This window comes from Momordica charantia (assembly GCF_013281855.1).
Source record: "Momordica charantia cultivar OHB3-1 chromosome 1 unlocalized genomic scaffold, Mcharantia_2.0 BLBB01000001.1, whole genome shotgun sequence".
Lineage (NCBI taxonomy): Eukaryota > Viridiplantae > Streptophyta > Magnoliopsida > Cucurbitales > Cucurbitaceae > Momordica > Momordica charantia.
This window is the reverse complement of record NW_028275157.1, coordinates 19289479-19309134: the sequence shown is the minus strand read 5'-3', so window position 1 is coordinate 19309134 and position 19656 is coordinate 19289479. Positions and strand designations below refer to the sequence as shown.

At 37.2% G+C, this 19656-nt stretch overlaps 4 protein-coding genes across 9 annotated transcripts; 1 reads left to right on the top strand and 3 right to left on the bottom strand.

The window, feature by feature from the left end:
- The first annotated feature begins 966 nt into the window (after window positions 1-966).
- LOC111005799 (ribosomal protein S5 domain protein) lies at window positions 967-3956 on the top strand. The gene is made up of 6 exons (XM_022277434.2): window positions 967-1358; window positions 1784-1825; window positions 2478-2593; window positions 2797-2902; window positions 3053-3106; window positions 3589-3956. Exons 1-6 carry the CDS (start codon window positions 1089-1091, stop codon window positions 3745-3747), a joined length of 747 nt encoding a protein of 248 aa, XP_022133126.1. The 5' UTR covers window positions 967-1088; the 3' UTR covers window positions 3748-3956.
- Window positions 3957-6678: 2722 nt separating this feature from the next.
- On the bottom strand, window positions 6679-7903 carry LOC111005800 (transcription factor bHLH131-like protein). 2 transcript variants are annotated; one of them, XM_022277435.2, is made up of 3 exons: window positions 7678-7903; window positions 7337-7570; window positions 6679-7227 (listed from the first exon to the last, which is right to left on the bottom strand). In XM_022277435.2, exons 1-3 carry the CDS (start codon window positions 7693-7695, stop codon window positions 6793-6795), a joined length of 687 nt encoding a protein of 228 aa, XP_022133127.1. In that variant the 5' UTR covers window positions 7696-7903; the 3' UTR covers window positions 6679-6792. The 2 variants fall into 2 exon arrangements, with proteins under 2 accessions (XP_022133127.1, XP_087975491.1); XM_088119365.1 differs by lacking the exon at window positions 7678-7903 and having other exon boundaries at window positions 6679-7246; window positions 7337-7567.
- A 525-nt stretch (window positions 7904-8428) lies between these two features.
- On the bottom strand, window positions 8429-9772 carry LOC111005873 (uncharacterized). The gene is made up of 2 exons (XM_022277532.2): window positions 9566-9772; window positions 8429-9450 (listed from the first exon to the last, which is right to left on the bottom strand). Exon 2 carries the CDS (start codon window positions 9304-9306, stop codon window positions 8620-8622), a length of 687 nt encoding a protein of 228 aa, XP_022133224.1. The 5' UTR covers window positions 9307-9450; window positions 9566-9772; the 3' UTR covers window positions 8429-8619.
- Window positions 9773-9944: 172 nt separating this feature from the next.
- LOC111005904 (Alkaline-phosphatase-like family protein) lies at window positions 9945-19478 on the bottom strand. Of its 5 annotated transcripts, XM_022277586.2 has the most exons (17): window positions 19173-19472; window positions 18804-18897; window positions 17978-18022; window positions 17719-17886; window positions 17542-17626; window positions 17354-17460; window positions 15541-15621; window positions 14623-14675; window positions 14435-14534; window positions 13438-13581; window positions 13017-13113; window positions 12422-12635; window positions 12252-12345; window positions 11117-12115; window positions 10909-11001; window positions 10517-10800; window positions 9945-10287 (listed from the first exon to the last, which is right to left on the bottom strand). In XM_022277586.2, exons 1-17 carry the CDS (start codon window positions 19298-19300, stop codon window positions 10158-10160), a joined length of 2916 nt encoding a protein of 971 aa, XP_022133278.1. In that variant the 5' UTR covers window positions 19301-19472; the 3' UTR covers window positions 9945-10157. The 5 variants fall into 5 exon arrangements, with proteins under 5 accessions (XP_022133278.1, XP_022133280.1, XP_022133279.1 ...); XM_022277588.2 differs by lacking the exon at window positions 19173-19472 and having other exon boundaries at window positions 17719-17916; window positions 18804-18898; XM_022277587.2 differs by lacking the exon at window positions 19173-19472 and having other exon boundaries at window positions 17719-17891.
- Window positions 19479-19656: the final 178 nt, after the last annotated feature.

The following is a 19656-nucleotide window of genomic DNA, read 5'->3' as shown; positions in this document are numbered from 1 at the left end:
TATATCAAATCAACCAAGTTTTCTAAAAATGTTCCCAACATGGGCCTATATATAAAGCGAAATTAGTGATATTTCTCATTTGTATAGGTTGTATGAAGTGGTTGTTCATCTAATAGATATATATTTTAGGTGATTGTGTTGGCTACATACAAGATATTGAAAACAAGTGGCTTAGGATTGATAATAGCACAATTTGTTTTGGTTTGCTTTAGCTAATTTCTGATGACATTGGATTAAAAACACTTGCCTACCTCAATATCCAATACTTACAATACTTACAAGTTACAAACTTGGATATAGTGAATAAGTGTTTTTGTCATTATATGAGTTTTAATATGTAGCTGGAATCTGCACCTATAGCCCTCGAAAGGGTTTTGTTTTCATAGGCATATATAATTTGTGGAGCTCAAACTTTTTTATTGTTCATATTTAATTTCGTTTCTAACACATGACATATTAGGTGATATCTTTATCGTATATAATTTCTTTTTTGTTTTGTTTAGTACACTAAGTGGGGTGAGGGATTGAATTCACAACTTCTTTATTGAGATATATACTAATTACTATTAAATCATGTTCGTTTTGATAGGTGATATCCTTACAATATAATCTTTCATAGTAGCAAAAAATATATATGGTATATTGTTCCCAAATTTAATTTTTCTACATGGACCTTAAAAACCTAGCAAATGCATAAGAGGAAAAAAATTGACTGAGCGAGAATTGCGCAATAAATATCAACGAAATTAGATTATTTTTTAAGATAACGAATACAAATTTTTAATCAATAAAATGCGTACAAATACAAATATTATGATCATTAATTAATTTCTCTACTAACTCCAATCCTATGTCGTAATTGAAAAAAAAAATATATATATATATATAGATTAACTCAAGAGTATCTGTTTGTACTTTGTATTCCAATGCTCATTCAAATTCAACCAAGTTGTTTTGCCTTCTATCGCGGTCGAAATGACGTCGTTAATAGGCAAGTGGAGGAATGGACTATTAAAAGGAGAATTCTTCTGGTCTGGAGCCACGTTATAATTCGAGCAAGTAGAAATTAGAATCGTAAGCTCAATCTGATGCCCGCGGCAATTGCAATTGCAGCAGCGCCAAATTGTCGTTACTTCAAGAACCTGAAACTCAATTCACGATTGTCTTCCTCACTGTGCGCATTTGCTCGAGAGAACAAAGATATGGTCACAGCAGCCAGCAGCAGTAGCGGAAATGCGGGCGCATACACAATAATCAAAGAAATTGTGAGATTCGAGAAAGAAATCAAGAAGAGCAAGTTCATTGCAATCGCTGGTCCTGTCTCCAACGAGCAATCTGCATTTTCTTTTCTCTCTCAGGTTTCTTTTGCTTTTCGATACCTTCCATTTGTTCCTCGTTTTCCTTGTCATCTTGCAAATTGTTATCGAGGAGTCTGCGATTTCTATTCCTCTTCAAGCTTTCTGCTTTTCTGTTTGTTGAACCGAAACTGATCCTTTTTGTTTCCAGGGACTCCCGTGTGGCATTTTTTCGAAGTTGGAAATTATACCGTACTTTATATTCTAGATTATTTCATTCAACTGGCAAAGCTATCCGTTTCTTGTGAAACTCGCAATTGCAAACTATTATTATTATTTTTATTTAATTTAGTGGAGAATTTGGAACTTTACCTCCAAATGCGTCCTAAAATCTTTTAGAATAAGATTGATATGTTTGTATAAACTCCACTAATCTGGCCGGCATGAGACTTCTACTGCTACATATTAACTTTTGTCCTGAAACTCAGGTGCGGGATCCGCGAGCCACTCACAATTGCTGGGCGTATCAGGTGCTTAGTCTATCTTTTGTAGATCAATAGACATGCTTTGATGTTTTTCTTGTAAAAGGTTCTTGAAGAGTATCTGTTATAGGCTAGTTCATCATCCTTCACAGTGGTCCAATGCTACACTAATTACATCATCTGTAGCAAGTGTAACATAATTTTTGCTAAATGGCGTAATAAAATCATATATTTAAGTTATGGCATCGCTTTTATATTTTTTAAAAAATAACATATTGTGTGGTTTCTAAAATATGATAGGAAAATGTAATGCTTAGTTCTACTTTACAGTTTTTAAATTATGTTACTTTTGTAAATGAAGATGTGCTGCAGCCTGCAGTGAATGTAATATCATCTTTCTGGTGTGATTCCATCCTCTTTTTGTGTGCGTAAGTGTGATTCCATCCTATTTTAAAGCTCTCAAAATTAGAGTCTAGAGATTTAATCTATCAATTTCCTCATGGTCATATTATTTACTTCAAAACGTAATGTTTGAGTTTTTCAGGAACCACATTATGTCAGCATTCTGAATTATGAACTGTCCTCTAATTCTAATTTTTTGGTCAAGATGATTGCAATAAAGAGATGATATAGAGGGGAGTTAATATATTTATTCCAATGTTCTCAATTCCTTTTGTTTATAACTTCTGCCATAATTCAGGTTGGAGATCAATATAGGTCAAATGATGATGGCGAGCCATCTGGTACAGCTGGAAAACCAATTCACTCTGCCATTGCTTCTTCAGGTATTGACAGAGTCATGGTGGTTGTGATCAGGTATTCTCTTTTGAAATGATAAATATTAGGTTGAAATATGTTTTTAGGCATCTATCTATATGAAAATTTTCCTTGGGGAGAATACTTGCGAATTGGTGACCTAGAATCTTCTTGTTAATGCTCCTGGTTGATTTAAATGTGTATGCTTGCCATGTGCTACGGCTAACTTGATATGATATTTTTTTCTTCTACCAAAATTTTAGGTATTTTGGAGGTATCAAACTCGGCACTGGGGGATTAGTTAGGGCTTATGGAGGAGTAGCTTCCGAATGCTTGAAAAGTGCCCAAACATGTGTTGTGAAATCTAAGGTGTTTCTTCTTTCCTTCAATGTGTTGTAACCTTGTGCTGATAGTATTACTAAGAAGTTTATGAAGAAAATTAACTGTATTAAAACCATTTTAAATTGATTTAAATATGAAAATTTGTTTTTAATATTAATTGGGTTCCATGTCTTTTAGGTTCCAATGGGTGTGGAGGTACCATTCGATCTTTTAGGGGTCCTGTACCACCAGGTAAACTTGCCAATGGCTTAACAATTACCTTGTATCCCTATATCATGGCCCACGGATTTGAATTGTCATTCAAATTTTTTCTTTTTCATTTCCCATATATTAGATGGCTATTGTTTGTAACATGGTCATTGTTTTTGCATTTGTTTCTGCTTGTTTTTCTTCAGTCTAGTTCTCATGTAATAGTCAAAATATTGCAATTACTATTTGATAGAAACATTTTTCTATCATTCGTACAATCACATATATACCATAGAGTGATGATCCTCCAGCAATACAGGTTTTTACAGTTCTTTAATGCACTGTTCTTACTTTGTCGTGTGTTAATAACTATAATCTTATTTCAATTGGCTACAATTATATATATTTTTTAATTTAACAATAAATTTCAGTTTCTCAATGTTTCTTTGGCATCCTTGTATGCGTTTCTTCAGTTCAGACACATGATATTATTGTAAATCTGAATTCTTTGTTGGTGTTTGCAGTTGCAATCTTTCCAAGTTGAGGACATTAAGCAGGATTATGACAGTGGTAAAGATGGAATTACCATGGTGACATTCAAGGTTGATTTCGACCGTGTTGAGAAGTTGGAGGATGCTATCAAATCTAATTGTAGCCGTGAATTAATCTTTTATAAGCGATAAATTATACAGCTAATCTTTGTACATGAATACACAAAGAAGGAAGATAAATCGGTATGAAGACGAAATCAAGTAAGAACACAATTAATGGTGGGTAGACGTATGAGGTAGGTGACTGATGACTTTCTACAATTATTCACGTTGCAGAATAACCTAGATAACCTTTGTAAAATACATTCCCCATTCAAATGAATATTTAGTTATTTACTGCCTGTTTCATTTTCATATTCCTTCATTAACCTATATGCAATGGTACTGGCATAGAAGCATCATATTTCGCAGAAGCACGAGGCAATAAATCCTAGAGGATTTGATTGATGATACCAATTATCAAGGAAGCTATGCCAATGGAAGGATTTGTTTCATTTGATCATGGTGGGGTGGGAAGCAATAATTGAAGTGGTGGAATGGACGGTAGGAATTGGAGGGTTTGTTGTTATAATCCATCCTTAGGTAATGCTGTATTTGGGACTGTTTGCGGTGCTGGGTTTAATTGTGATATTGACTTTCGCTGATCAGTGGATATTACTATGACCAGATGTAGGTTGAAGGAAACAAAGGCAATATATCTTTAGGGTGGAGCCGGCACTGAGGGTCATGGACGTAAGATGGAGCGAGGCGGAAGTAGGATTATTGGCAGTTTTGGCGGTGGCTATGATGGTGGTGGTCTTAAGCAGTAGCTTGCTACTAGCCTCGTTTTGCTGCTTGGGGGAAAAAATTGCAATTATGCTTGACAAGGCAATCATTTGACGGAAAAAGTTGAAGTGCTCATTCACTTACTCAACGACTATCACAAGAAACGAAGGGGCCTTATTTATTGATACCTTTTTCCCTAGTACATAAGCAACAACAGTACAAGGCCGTGAGAGAAGACCAACGTAGCAAAGAAAAGCAATACAGAGGAACAGAATGCTTAAACAAATCCGACTCAGATGCAAATTGCGGAGACCAGGTGACGGTAATATAATATCTTAGAGTTATCGCATTGCCAGAGCTAGTTTATGTACTTCATAGACATTGTATCAGGATCTTCAGATGGGTTTAGGTACTCTGAAGGCTGAGGTTTCTTTCTGGTGGGGACTACAGTTGGAACTGTAGGATTTTGCTTGATTCTTGAACTGCGGGTTTCAGGCATTGTAGGATGCGACTGTGTTTTAGGTTATATGGTGAATAGGCTATAGTTCTTGCAAAGTAATGGCTCCTTGGAGCTGGTTCGGTTCTTTAATAGCTGTATTCTTTGCAAGAACGACTGCAACTGATTGTTATTTGCAGTCATTTTTTCCCATTTCATTTCGAGCTTCTGTTGCAATTTGTTGGACACGAGCTGCAAAACCCGACATCAGCAATAGAAATAGAAATGACAAATATCAACAAAGTCGACAAGAAGTAATGCTTAATGGAAGCCATTATATGTTGGAATAGAAGGACAAGGATCTGTCAAGAGCTAGACATGTAGGTTTAGAATTCAGATGAGAGTCTTGTGTTGAAGAAGATGAGATTTTGATGCTTATAAATAGCTTCTGAAAACAGACGGCAATGGCACGGTGATGACCGATTGTTATGCTTGTGAGAACATTGAAGAACCATTAGAAGAGCTTTGAGTTAGTTTAGTTGTTTCCTTGCTTGGCCAACAATCTATTAGAATTAGGACAATAGGTCATTGATTTAAGACCACGCTTGATCAGAATTACTGGATGAACCCCAAATAGTTGTAATAACAATAAAGAGAAAAACCACTCAGGAACAACAATTTGGGTTTTTTTCCCCCTCAGAATTGCTTCCAATACTTTCACAAGGGCACTATCTTTTCCACATACTCCTCTTAGCAGCTAATGGATTTTCTTTTAATGAATAGTGATAGCCTAGTGTGGCTTAAACAGACATGCAAATCCAAATATTAGAACTCATATCGAATGAAAAGGCAGCAGTACGAGAACTCAAGAAATGAGATGATACAATAATGATGTCACTGTAGACAGAAACCTTATGACATATGAACTCAATCAAGCCATTACAAGGAATGAAGAAAACAAAACAATGGACAAACACACAGAAGTATGCGAAGTCCAAGAAGAAAGGTAGAAAGACAGCAGAGAGGAATGGAGCTGCGATGCCATTAAACTTCAGGAGGTGGTTCATTTAGATGGAGGCGGCGAAAAGAAAGGAATAGCCGGCAACGCCACGGTTGTTGGTGTGATAGGAACTGAAGGAATTGTTGGTAATGGTGGCAAAGGGAGCAAGGTAGCCTTTGGCACTGCTGGTGCTGAAGGCAGTGGAGGCAGTGCTTGCAGGGTTGGCGTTGGAGGAAGCTGAGGCAAGGCCTTCGGCAGCGGTTGGATCGTAGGAAGGGGAGGCAATGTCGGTACAGATGGCAGCGGCTGTAATGATGTTGGAGGGAATGGCAGCGGAGGAATTGGAGATAAGGACGGAAATGGAGGTGGAGCTGCCGGAGTATCGAGAAGGCGACAGCTCATGTTGGTGCCTGTCAATGACAAGGATACAAACAATATTATCTTCAAGCAAACCTTGAAAGCAACCATGGTTGAATAAGAATGAGACAAGCCTTTTCAACTGTATTGATTCAGCTTGTTGACTTGAGTTGAAGGAGCATTGGGCCATGATGGTTATATAAAGACTTTGAACGTTGACTGTTTTTGAGTTTGATGGGATTTGGTTGGGGAGAGAAGAATGAGTTCATCAGCCTTTTCTGAGACCGACCTACCAAATCTCTTTACCAAAAGAATAATACTTAGGTACTTACGGTTTAACACTCATATTTTGTTGGTCATCATTAAATTTTTGACAAGGAGAAATGCAGAAAATGATACCTATTTCTTTTAAACGGTCAAATCTTTATTGATGGTGTCTGGTAAGCATGTAGATACTGTTCGTGGTAAAGAAGTCCTAAATTTCGTGTCCTAAATTTTTAGAAAATGATGCATGAATGTATCGGTACTGTGTTATATCCATGCCTCATGTCAGTAGATGTGTTTCTTAGATGGTACTCGAAGAAAAACAAGACATTTTTCGAGAAAAAAGGCATTCTTGTTAGCTGCTGGGGGCTGGAGTACGCCAATCATTTCTCGGTTTTCTAGCAATCCATGAAGGCCTCCTCATAACAGCCTCCAAAACCCTCTTAAGCACCCCTGGTCCTTCTTTGGGCCCCTGCACCCACAAAGCAAATCTGCACCTTCCACCAACAGTCACCATCTCAGCTCTTACCAGCTTCACCTTCACCGTTTTCAGAGCTCTGCTCAGTTCTGCCATTATGTCCTGCCTGTCCTCACAGCTCAGTACCGCCTTCACCATCCCTTCACCACCATCACACTGTTCTAAGCTCAGCCTATCTGCCCCACTGGGTAACCCACATCCCCTGGCTTCACGATTGGCTGCTCTCTTCTCTGATACAAGCTTCTTAAGTTCCTTCACCCTACGGATTGTCTCAGCAAGCACAAAAGCCTTTTTGAGCTTACTCTTATCCGTCTGTGTCCACAAATCATTTCTTTTCAAGTGTCAATGCACACAAAGTTTAACGGTGTGAGCTCTTTAAGATTAATTGAAGATAGATTTTTTAGAGGGAGTTTGGACTAACTTTGGGTAGGCTGGGGAGGATGGCACGGAGGGTGGCATATTGGCCGCTGATTCTGTTCCTTCTGTTCTGCTCTGCCAGCCGGTGCTTCTGGGCTGCATGCAATTTAGGCTCTTTCCTTGGCAAGGATGAAAATGGACTGTAATGCTTGGCCGGCGGAGGTTGTCCCAGAGGATAGATCTGTTGCATAGTTCCTGAAGTTGTGTGGCTCTGGATGGACTGCATGGCCTGTTCAAGCTATGAAAACCACACACAGATTGCAGAAGAAAAAATGGAAAGGCTCGTGAGTATCAAAACGGAAAAGAATACAGTGTTGACTGTTGAGTGGTGTCTGTAATAGTTACCTGGTGCAAAAAAACCATGGCGTATCAAGATTCGCCTTACACCTTACTGGAAGGGGAAAGAAAAGCAATAATTGCTGCCAACTACGACAATCGAGGCTTTTTTATATGGGGAAATTCTCTACTTTTAGAGAGAGTGAGAGAGAAGCAATTAATTGCTATATTTCTGTGTGATTAAGGAAGATTATGTAATATCAATCTCATAACTGCCATTTACTATGCATTTTGATTCTGTATTTATGATGATAAGATAAGGATACTCAAAGTGCTTTAACCAAAATCACACGTCACCCATCCGCATGACTAGAATTTACCAATGGGTTAGAAATCTTTGGAGACAAGGCATGCTCTATCAAGGTATTCTGGTTGAGATGAAATATTTGAAAAGAAGAAAACAATGGCTATCCATTAAAAATCCAATCCAATAAAGGTCTACCACAAGACCCAATACTCTGTTTCAGGTAAATTGCGATAGTGAAGCTCTTTTTATCCCTATCCTGGTTAAAGTAATCCATTGAATCAAGAGAGATTTGTGAAGTTACCAGTTCATAATCTTCCCCTAAAATGATTAAACAGTACTCTTTCTTCCCTTTGTAATCACTACTTATCTATGTATGTTCCAGTTGGAAGAGCCTTTTTTTAAGTCAATTACCTTTTGGGTCCTTATCAAATCTCTTTTCATTACATAAATAAAAATTCTTTGATTATAACTAAAAGGAAAGAAAGATGAATAAACGAGATTAGCAAGTTGGAGAGAACTTACAAAGCGAAGACCTCTTTTTGGTACTTCAAGAGAGAGTTTTTCCAGTATTCTATTCATTCACCAGTTTCCGACTGTACAAAACAATTTGGGAACGAACAAAAGTAATCTGCACTCTAGATACAATGGTCGCCATTTCCAACACTAAAGCTAAATTGACTTTATTTTCTCTTCCGTCCCATCCATCACCAAAGATTTGGTAAACCAACGAAGATATCATCATCGCCTTCAATGTAAGATTCCAGCTCGCCAGATTTACTCTTCCTCTTGTGTTCAGATTCCCCGTTGAGTCTGTCCTTCGAATGATCAGCCATCGATTTACCTTCATTCTCAATCTCACGAATTCTTGATTGCAACTGCTCAATCTCTTGCTCTGCACGATCATCTTTTTCAATGCTATCCGATTGCTCCGGCGAATTTTCACAAAACTCATCAATATAGCAATGGCCTGAAGTGCCCTCGTCGTTCGCAATCACCCTTCTCCGTTGTGTGGTACTACTACCATCATCGTCCTCAAGTTTATAAACTACAGTAGTGTTACTGTTAACATCCGCCATTATTTCTTTATCAATCACAACCGCTACCGGTTCATCGGAGTAGCAAATTTGAAATAATCTAAGACAAACATTATACTGCTCCTTTCCTTCCACCAGCGTAGTCTGGGGTAGTGGTCCATCAATGGCGACCGCATGAAAAGCCCTTTCACAGTTCTGGCACCGGAGACAGCAGTCAAAATACTCTATCTTGTACTCGTAGATATAATAGCAATACGGACAAATTGTCCAAAAGGTCTCGACACCGTCGTTCACATTGTCCGAGTTCTCTTTTCTTTCCAGCTTATTTCCTACACTTTGTTTCATCGTAGTCTCCATTTCGCACCGGATGCGGCGGCGCAGAGCTCAGTACTCCAGACGGTGGTTCTCGACAGCGGAGAGAATTTGATTGCTCCCGAGAAAATTGAGGTCTATTTCAGCAGATAAAGAATCGTTGGCTGAGAAGATTCGAAGAGAATTCTCCTGCGAAGAGAGAGCGATCGTGAGAAGAAGGAAAAGCAATCGGGATCCGAACAGGATAAGGTAAATCTTTGAAGAATTCGAATACGGCGCCAGGTTTCTTGGAGCGCAAACTTACTACTTTTACGTTTGCTGCTTCTTCTACGGCGTGATTCCAGTTCAGGTTAAATCTTAAGATAATTTCGCGCCAATCCATACGACACCGTATTGCGCCATTTCAATTCTCAAGTCATTGGCTTGGCCCCTCTGTTCTTTTTCTGAAAAAATAAAACAAAATCTAGAATATCTCTAGGAAATAATAATATTTCCCAAATTACAGAAACTCGGTGCATTTTTCAACTATGATATTTTCACGCTGCTTTTTCCTACAAAATAAAAATATATTACACAATAATACGATTATTCCTTTTTCCATTTGGGTTTAGATAAATTCTTTTCATACGAATAAATCTATAGATCCCACATTCATACAACAAAAATTATGAAGTCATAGTAGATGGATGGAAAGGGAAGTTTTCATCAGTAATCAAGAGTCGCATGGACTCTTTAGATTTAACTTAACAAATCCTTCTAAAAGAATTCATATACGATAATGTAAGAGGATCAATCCCAAAGTTGGTTTTGAAAAGTAAAAGCCGGATCCTGTGGTGAAATCCTTCTTCAGAGAACCAAATGAATCTGAAAGAATAGCCAAAAATAAGTTGATGCTCTTATCTACCCTCGTTCGAGGTTAGCATCTTTTTCCGTAAAGCAAGCACTATATGTGCATAGGTTACTGTTGTCGCCACGATAAAGACTCCGATCAAGACGCACACAGTCGTAGCACATGCGTACAAGTACCTGGAGAAATAATGCAAATCATAAGTTTAAACATACAAGGTTCAGTTGGAAGTTACCATTTAAAGTACAGCCCTGAAAGCTTTACATGATCTAGGTAGTGAATTCCTTTTAAAAGATATAGCACATACATTGTAAAACATAATTTAACTAGAGCAGAACATCCATCCATATGGTTTGATAAAGAGATGAAAAGTGCTGAAAGTCAAATAGAGACTTCATGAGGACTTACTTTGGAGAGAAAACACTCCAAACAAAGAGATGGTTCCTCATTAAGATCAGTACTATTGTGTAGGCCATCAGCAAGATCGAATTGACAGTAAGTGGAACCAGACACGGAAGGCCAAGAATCATCTTCAGAACGTGCCCGGAATCTACATTTTGAGGAGGGGCAGCAATGTCCAGATTTTTAATTGAGATATACATTACCATACTTAGCAGCAGCAGGGTGGGTGATGCATAGGTGATGATGAACATCAATATGCCAGAAAATAACGTTGAGTAGTTTGAAATGCCCTGACAAGGATAAAATCCGCATAACTAAGATAGGCTTGTAATTGTTTGGATGAAGTTCAAGAGTGCATTCACAAGTAATTCTGTGGTGCACAAGGGAGAAGAAATTACAATGAAAGCTCCAGCAACGTCGATTGTAGCTAGAGAATTACTATTCCCCAGTGCAAAATGGCCAGCCATTCCTATATAGTACAACACAGCAACCTTTAAAGCAAGAAATAACCGTCCAGGATTAGCATGCATTTAAGTAGCCACAGATGCACAGAAACTTTGAAACTATACAAAGTAAATAAAACTGGTTTCTAAAGATAAAATTCACCTCAACCCACTGCTTCCGCTGCAACATCCCTTGAGAAAAGAACAGAAAGCTGGCCAAAATTTGCATCAGAATGAGTAACATAACTGCTGAGTTAATTGGTTGTTGGAGCAGCAACTGCAAAAGGCACCAAGACCCAACGTACACGCACCCGATAATATATAAAGAATCTCTCAGTTCTGGATATTGGGACTCGCTCCCAATTTTAGAAGGATGAGAGATTGAAGAGTTGTGATAACTTGAACATGTCTCGGATAGCTGAATAGGCATAATCCATGGGACAGCCAGAACCGTCCCGACTGTAGTAACACCAAGAGTTGCATATATCATTTGTGCTAATGAAGTAGCAGCATTGTTGGATGGTAGTGACGCATTGTGTTCAGATTTCACGATATGATGCAACACTAGCAATCCAGACATCAAAAAGTTAAATCCAACCACTAGAACAATTTTCGTTCTCCTTCCTAATAAAGATAGAGATAATAAGCTAAATATTATTGTAAGGAAGACAGAGGCTAATTGAATCAACTGAAGATCACTCTCTGACTGCTCAAGCCATTTGGATATGTCTGGAAGATATGTCCAATTGACACCTCCTTGGTGCCAGCCCCTTAAAATTCTTCCACAGATAAGGAGGGTAAAGATGGAAGATGCCCTTAAACAAATTCTTCCGTGTCCATTTAACAAAGCAAAAGAATCACAGGCGCTTCCTTTTTGAAAGAACTGCACTGTTTTACGAAGCAATAGCATATTCAATGTTGAGATCAAGAAATGCCAAATATATTGCTCTTCTTCAACCATGGAACTCGATCCCATACTGATAACCAAGATGAATATTACAGCTAGGGAAAAAACCTCATCGAGATGCCAGGGAAGGATACCATTGGATAATTGCTTTTCTCTTAAACAAATTTCTTGGATAATAGAGTAAATGACGGCAAAAAATATCAGACAAGATAGGGTCATTGACACCACTCCAAAAGCAATAACTTTAGCAGGTTTCTGAAAAAAAAAACAAAAGTGAACATTCATAATCAGCAACAATATCATTCTTAAGTGATCAAGTATTACATGAAATATCTAGAGTTTGTTCAAAAATTATGATAACAATTTAAAAACAAACAGATAAACTTCTTACGTCAGTAGCTTTGTGTAATAACCATTGATTTGCATTTATCAGAAACTCATAGTATGCCGCAATAATTCTACTTTTGTCTTCTCTGCCATCAGACCTGTTAAAATTACTACAAAAAGTTAATTTTTCTGTTCCACGCTACAAGATCTCCAAATAGATGATCTTGTGCCCACCTGGAAAGCTCCGTTGATATCCAGGAATCATGAAGAACTGCAGCACGCAAATACAACCGGCAGAACTTCTCCATACTACCATTACTATTATATCCTTGATCACCCGAAAATCCATCGCATGGGCCACTTCTACATGAAAAACTAGGTACCTGTTTTTGTAACAATCTAAGCAATTGCCAAGAATTCAATTGCAGTGCCCTCAGTTGTTGCATATCTGTAACCATGCAGAAAGATATACCACAATAAGATTACACAAGTTGACAGCGATACAAACTCCAAAAAGCACAGAAAGCATTCTCCAATCTAGCTCTAGATATTATTTGATAAGAGAATGTGGGTGAGTAAGTAAAGGAAAAAGCAGATTGGATCACTACAGGTTCAGGTAGCAGGTTTATCCACTAATGTTCAAGGCTTTTGAATGGAAAATGAATATTGCAATCAACTCTTTAACAGATGAGATTACATCTCTACTTTAATATCCAATCACTTTTCTTCTCAAACGGCCCACTCTCTCTCTTTCCCCTGTTCATTTCCACAACTTCATTATGATTCTGAAGCCAATTAAGGCCTCGTGCACAGGGAGGGCGGCATTTACCCTTAAAAGAATCAATCATTCCTGGAATCATGACGCCAACATTGTTGTGGGGAATTGGCACACCAAATAAAAGAGCTAGTGTTGGTGCAATGTCAACCTGAAGCACATTACAGGAAAGTCAAAAAATAAAAATAAAAAAGACCATTCAGACTAAACAGATATATTGGTTCAATACTATCAGGCAAGTACTTCCAGTCAGAAAAGTAGACTGTAGAAGTTCAAAGAAATTGGTTCAAGCTATCAGTTTGAAGAAATGACAACTTTGTTTGAATAAACCTACAGGATTTGAGTGTTATGAACAATAATATTTCAGACAAAGCTTGAATTATAGAATGAATATTGATGCTTTAGTAATTAAAGATTTCAATGCATAATCTTAATACAAACCTGAAGACATTGCACAAGTTTAGGAGATGAATACCTGGTTAACACCATTGCTGATAACTGATCCAAAGTCACTGGCCTGACTTTTTGATCCAATAAAAAGAAGCAAGGAATCAGTCTCTTCATACGATGACCCACCATGATTGCCATTTTCAGTCATCCCATGGTCACTCACTACAACCTAATTTGAAGTTCAAAAGACGATGATTATATAATTAAATTATTTGCATGATTTGAATTTATAGTCTCACAAACAAGCCAGAGGAATTTATATCCCATTTCTATTTCCAGGGATACATGAATAGTCATTAATCAGGAAAATATTGAAAGGGCAATTAACTTCCAAGAAGGATTTCAATCGCTAGCCAAGGAAACAAAGGTGCCAAAAAATTCAAGTGATAATTAAGGCTCTGGTTTAAATGAAAGTTAGCAACTTTAAGTGGATTAAAAGGAATGTCCATCTCTTTTTGCTTCTGGCTTCAAATATGCATTTCTTTTATGGCAATTACTTCCGAGAAATATTTGTATCACCTTTTATTTCATGGCCCACTCATTCACTTTTTTTAACACACTTAGTTCTAATCTTTGAGGCGTTCTTCCAAAGAAATCTCTTCTCAGTATTCAATTTGGAACTCGTATACAAGGCAGGGAAAAGATACTTCGAAGGTTGCTTCCATGTCTTTGTTTAGGGAGTTTGGTGGAAAATATTTTTAAGACTTCCATACATCCTCTAGTAGAACATAACAAGAATTAATGTTTTAGCCTCTCTTTTGGTGAAGGAGTTTCCATCTTAAGGACTCCAGGAATTTTTGTCAATCTTACTAGTTGTTAAATTTTTATATGAAATTTTAGTTAATTATTGGAAAGGAATGAATGCCTATCGTTAAATTACAAAAACAGCACACATCAACTAGACATGTCAACCGGCACTATGAACTTCTTGGCTTATTCACATCCTAGAAATGCATATTTATTACATGACGAGTTTCAAAATGATAAGACAAAGTCAAAGGAGACGAGAAGGTGCCACAAACCAAAAGCGTCCTCTTTTTATCATCTGGATTCATGATGGTACTAGAATGAATCATCTTCACCACTTCATCCATTTCCATAAGTTTTGGGGCCATTAAGGGACTGAAAAGATCAAACATCCAAATGAAACTTATTAAATAAAATAATTAGATATAGCAGAAGTTGAAAATTTTGAAACTAATAAATGCACCTGTTTCGACCACCAATATGCCCAACATGGTCCAAACCTAGATAATGAAGAATCTGAAATGAAACTTCAGTTAGAAGCTCTTAACAACTGCCTTTTTATTATGTCACAGGCAAATATTATTCAAATAATATGATAGAAGACTTGGCATAAAGATGAAACAGGCTACACAAGTATTTTGCAAAGTTAAAATAATTGACGCAGTACATATAGAGATCAAATGCAAGTCAGAATTGCATAATTTCACTGTGAGGCAATCAAATGTACAGATTACAATTATGAATAATTGCACTGGAGTAAATGTCAAAAAAATATATGCTTAAGTTCACAAAGCCAGGATAGTCGAGTAACAAAGTTGCAAAACTCAAACGAAAGAGGTTCAAAGGAAAAAAAAACTATAACCATCTCTAACAGACTACAAATAAATAAAATCATCCACCCCAAGCTGAGGGACAAAGACCCCAGGCCTGCCCAATAAGGTACAGATTGAAACAACCTACTGAGTTTATAAAAATACACACACAACTGTAATGACATTAAACAAAGCCTATGAATTAAACCATATTACTAACTAAATTGTAGATCGTCTTCTATGCTAGTTCAACTTTTTTGTAATAGGCATTTGAATTACATTGCAGAAAAGATCAATATGCATATTGACAAGAAATGGAAGATACCATTTAAATACCCCAAAATACGTTGACAAGAAAAATTGAAATGGAAGATATCCTGACTACTAAAAACTATGGTAAACAAGAGAACGTAACAATTGCAAGGAACAAACAACTTACTCAGCAAGCAGACACAGAGTGCAATTCGGGTTTAACAACACGAAGAAAAAATCAACGAAAAACAAATGTTATTGTCATTGCACACACGTGAAAAGAAATGGATAAAAATACCCAAAATCAATTGACTTACCAGAAGATCCCAGTCATTCTTGCTAAGCTCATAACTTAAATGTCGAGAAACATTTTTATCTACCTCTACAGTATCTTTAACCTGCAGAAATAAGAAACTTGAACATGTATACCATACTGTAAGTCTATTTAAAAGATAGTACATGATCGTAATTAAAAAAAACCACGGAAGAGTATGCTTCATCAAAAATTTTTAAAAAAATATAAGCAACAATGAGGTCTACCAGTTTTAAATTATTTTTAACATAAGAAGCTTAAGCTATTGTATTAGAGTTAACTTAATCACGTCCTCTTGTCCCTCCTTCCACGAATGAGCTCAGGTTTTACTTGAGTCCAAAATGCCTCATATATGTGGGATCATACCTTTCTAATTTTTCTATTCTTTCGATTGGAAACAAAGCTTTCATTACACGAGAAATTCTTTAAAAAAAAAAAAAAGAAAAAGAGGGAGAGATAAGGCAACAACCTTGAGAGGCCAAGGAGATTCATAAAAACCCACTCCAATCGGCTCATGAAAAAAAAAAGTTGAATAATTACAAAATAGTTTGGTGAGTAATCATAAAAAGATCGAGTAAAGTTGTCAAGTCCCAAATCCCAGCAACATTATTGCTTCTATCTTCAAAGTAATCTTGTCATTTCTCTCCTTCCATATTGCCCACAGATTTGATTTTGCTGCGTTGAACCAAATCACTTTGGATCTGGTGTCATACTTTATTTTTATGAACGACATCATTTAGAGCTGAGCAATAATACAACAAATTTTTTAACATAGAATTCATTCAATCATTCAAATTATTTCTTCACAGGAGACCTGAAAGCATCAAAGCAACAAACAATTTCCAAGTAAATTGGTAGTATCAAACAGCTTTCCATTAATTAAAGAGATGGTTGGTCTCACTGGAGAGGACAGTTTTGACCAGCTTCGTTGCCACTAGTGGCAAAGTGGATTTTTATCATCCCTTCGATTAGACTAGAAGCTTGTTCTAAAGGGTTCACTTCACTTGTTAGGATAGGGGAGAGAGAAGCGTACAAGAAAGCCCCTACTCTTTCATCGCATTCTCCCACTCTTTCAGGCTCTTAGCTTCTTCAAATGAGCTTGGATCTTCCTTATGTGCTTCCAGACATGCCAAGCTCCACATATTCTTGTACGATCAAAAGGGGATCGAAAAATTCTCTCTCTTAGTATCAGTTAATTAACTTAATTGTGACTCGTGAGGAAAGTTTCAAAGAATCCTCAGGGACTTAACATATGAGCATCAGAAACTCAACAGAAAGGCTAAAGTCAATTAGTAGATCCTTAACACCTTCGTGCTTGCACAGCCAAGGTCACAAGCCCTCATACTAGATAACTATTTCATAGTTCCATGCATAAAAATGAAAACTACACTCGTGATATTTAAAAACTATGAGACTACAGGAAAGGAATCCATTACACAAATTAAATGTAGGAACTAGGAAGATTTAAAGAAGTGGTGTGCTATCACACATGCTCTAAGAATACAGTAAGCTGATGTGTGAGACGTTCATTAACTACTAAGCTATAGAACAAAATGTTTCACTTTGGCTTGATACATCCAGATAGCATGCCATTGGTGACATTTTGGCTAGCTGGCTACTGGATCCCAAATAAATAGAAAGCCAGATAAACTACAAATCTCCATGTCCCGGGTCCAAGAGTCCATGCCAGTGAGGAATGAAGACATTACGGCAGTAAGACCAGAACACTGAAGTTCTATAAAGGTATGAAGTAGCATGCAATGCACCAAACATCATCCATTGTATGTAACATCAAAAGATTAAGGTATCATACTTACGAAAAAACTGCTAACTCCATCATGCCTAGTAAAAATTCCTGGAAACAACTTAAGCCATGTTTCATCTCCGCACATCACCATTTTCCAACCAAGTTTAAAAAACTGACCTATAATATGTAAAAGCGATTTCATTTTCATAATTCATATTCATAACATGGTTTACATATACTGAAGCTGCACTAATTTACCAAGAAGATTGTCATCAAGTAGAACTTGAGTGTTGAAATTGAAAGCCACATCAAGGAATCCTCCGATAGCACCAGATACGATCGCCTGCAATCATATGCAAATAGATAAGGTCCGTAGACTGCTGGCATCCGGCATACCATTTTTGCCACAATAATCAAGAATGAAGAAACACTTACCTTCAGACGGGGCATCGTAACAGTTGGAGGTGCAGCCTTTGCATGGTAACCTTTTGCAACTCCATTTGCCAACAATGATTGAGTGTATGGCATAGATTCCATAAAGGCCTGGTTTGGAGGCCGTTCATCTTTTCCAAGCACAAATTCTGCTGGAAGACCATCAATTACCTAAACTGACATGTTCGTTATAGAAAGAAACTGTTACATTAATATATGCTGGCCATGAAAAACCACATTTTTCTGCCTGTAGTTCACATACCATTAAAACTAGTCGGTCAAATAAAGGAGGAATGTCCGATAATTCCTGCATGAAAAAATTGTCAAGTTAGATTATGTTCTCACTAATCTTGTATGCATTTCAAAATTAAAAGACCAATAGGAAAGGGAAAAGATAAAGAGTTAAGAGATAGAAGCTATTTTTGTCCCCCGATGTATTTCAAACCACATATTATATTACAGAGCAGATAATAGATATTCAATAATCAACAGCTTCCTCTTTCATGTCATGGGATTTCTTTTTCAAACTATTTTTATGCACCCCTAAGGATTCATAATGAGTTCGAAATTACTGAGAGAGACTATGATTTTCCCTTAAACTTGTCCTCCTGTCCGTTGACCATGGGACTTTTTGAAAAGCTTAGTGATCTAAATAATATCACTCTCAAGCCATTATCATCTATATTTTAGCTCTATTGCAACCGCTAAATCAAAACAATTTCATAAGAAATACCAAGAACTTACAGAGGATTAATCTCTTGAATAAGATAAGAAACACGTAAGTTGGAATCTGATAATCCTAAAACCTTACGTAATTGACACTAGAAACGTACTAATTCTTTTTGTTTCCTAGAACCACATCTTCGAGAGTAGTAAAGGTGCCCTAATTAAGAACCAAGAACAGGCTGCTATAAGCTTACAAAGTGGTTAGAGTCTAAATAAAGTTTGATCCTACTATAAAAGCAATCCCCTCCATATAGTTAAATTCAATCAACCACCCTTTTATATATAGCCTACACAAGTTCAAGCTCAACCAGGAACGTAAACAATATGACTGTATCAAAAGAAGTAATATCTTCGGAAAGGACCTGATATAGCGATTGGAGCTCATGAGGAGGCAGATCTTTCTCACTCTCATTTCGCAATGAATAGCATGTGGGCGAACGAAAACTTTCCGAACCACTGAAAAAAAAAATCACATTTGCGACGTGTAAACCTCAATAGGAAAGAATTAAGTAGGTGCTTTGAAACACAAACATTCCAATCTCCATTGCTTCAATAACCATACGAAGTGAGCTCAGGGTATCAGACCAGCTGGTCCAGCTTAAGCTTGCTCAATTACATCAAACAATTCTAATTCCGAAGCCCAATAGAGACGTAGTTACTTTCAGAAGCTCAATCTTTTAATAATGCTATCGTTTCGTTGCTCAATGATCAGAAAGAGAACTGAATAGCACCTGTCACCGGATAGTGCTGGTTTGACGGGGAAAAACCCGAACACGAAAAACGAGAGTCCAATGATCTGAACAGCAACAGCTGCCACGGTAAACAGCGTTAGCCTGTTACAGGTAAGCGAAGAAGACATTTTCGGGTGGAAGAAGATGAAACTCCACTTCGAAGCGTTCCCTGCAAATCTCGAGCCGAGGAGCCTACGATAAGCAAGGGAAATAAAAGAAGTTTCGGCGGCCGGCCGAAATTTCTAGGAAAGACGGTTTAATTCGTTTCCGTTGGTCGTCGGATTGGACAAGACAAAACATATACCATTTTTCCAAACATTCAGAAAATGTGAAACCTACTAAAATTTTTCGCATTTCTTAATCACTGCAATTCTTTAAACTCACGAACTTTTGGTCGAAAATAAATACATTAATCAGTTATTTTCAAGTACTTCAAACTCAAACATTCGGAAAATGTGAAATATACTAAAATTTTTCACATTTC

Coding starts and splice junctions, on each gene's coding strand:
- LOC111005873 (XM_022277532.2), bottom strand. CDS start 9,306: ATGGAGACTACGATGAAACAAAGTGTAGGAAATAAGCTGGAAAGAAAA.
- LOC111005800 (XM_022277435.2), bottom strand. Junction 7,228..7,336: donor TCCTCCCCAGCCTACCCAAA/GTTAGTCCAAAC, acceptor TTGTGGACACAG/ACGGATAAGAGTAAGCTCAA.
- LOC111005799 (XM_022277434.2), top strand. CDS start 1,089: ATGCCCGCGGCAATTGCAATTGCAGCAGCGCCAAATTGTCGTTACTTC. Junction 1,359..1,783: donor CATTTTCTTTTCTCTCTCAG/GTTTCTTTTGCT, acceptor CCTGAAACTCAG/GTGCGGGATCCGCGAGCCAC. Junction 3,107..3,588: donor TAGGGGTCCTGTACCACCAG/GTAAACTTGCCA, acceptor TGGTGTTTGCAG/TTGCAATCTTTCCAAGTTGA.
- LOC111005904 (XM_022277586.2), bottom strand. CDS start 19,300: ATGTCTTCTTCGCTTACCTGTAACAGGCTAACGCTGTTTACCGTGGCA. Junction 18,023..18,803: donor AGCTCCAATCGCTATATCAG/GTCCTTTCCGAA, acceptor TTTTTCATGCAG/GAATTATCGGACATTCCTCC. Junction 15,622..17,353: donor ATGGAGTTAGCAGTTTTTTC/GTAAGTATGATA, acceptor TTATTTCTGCAG/GTTAAAGATACTGTAGAGGT.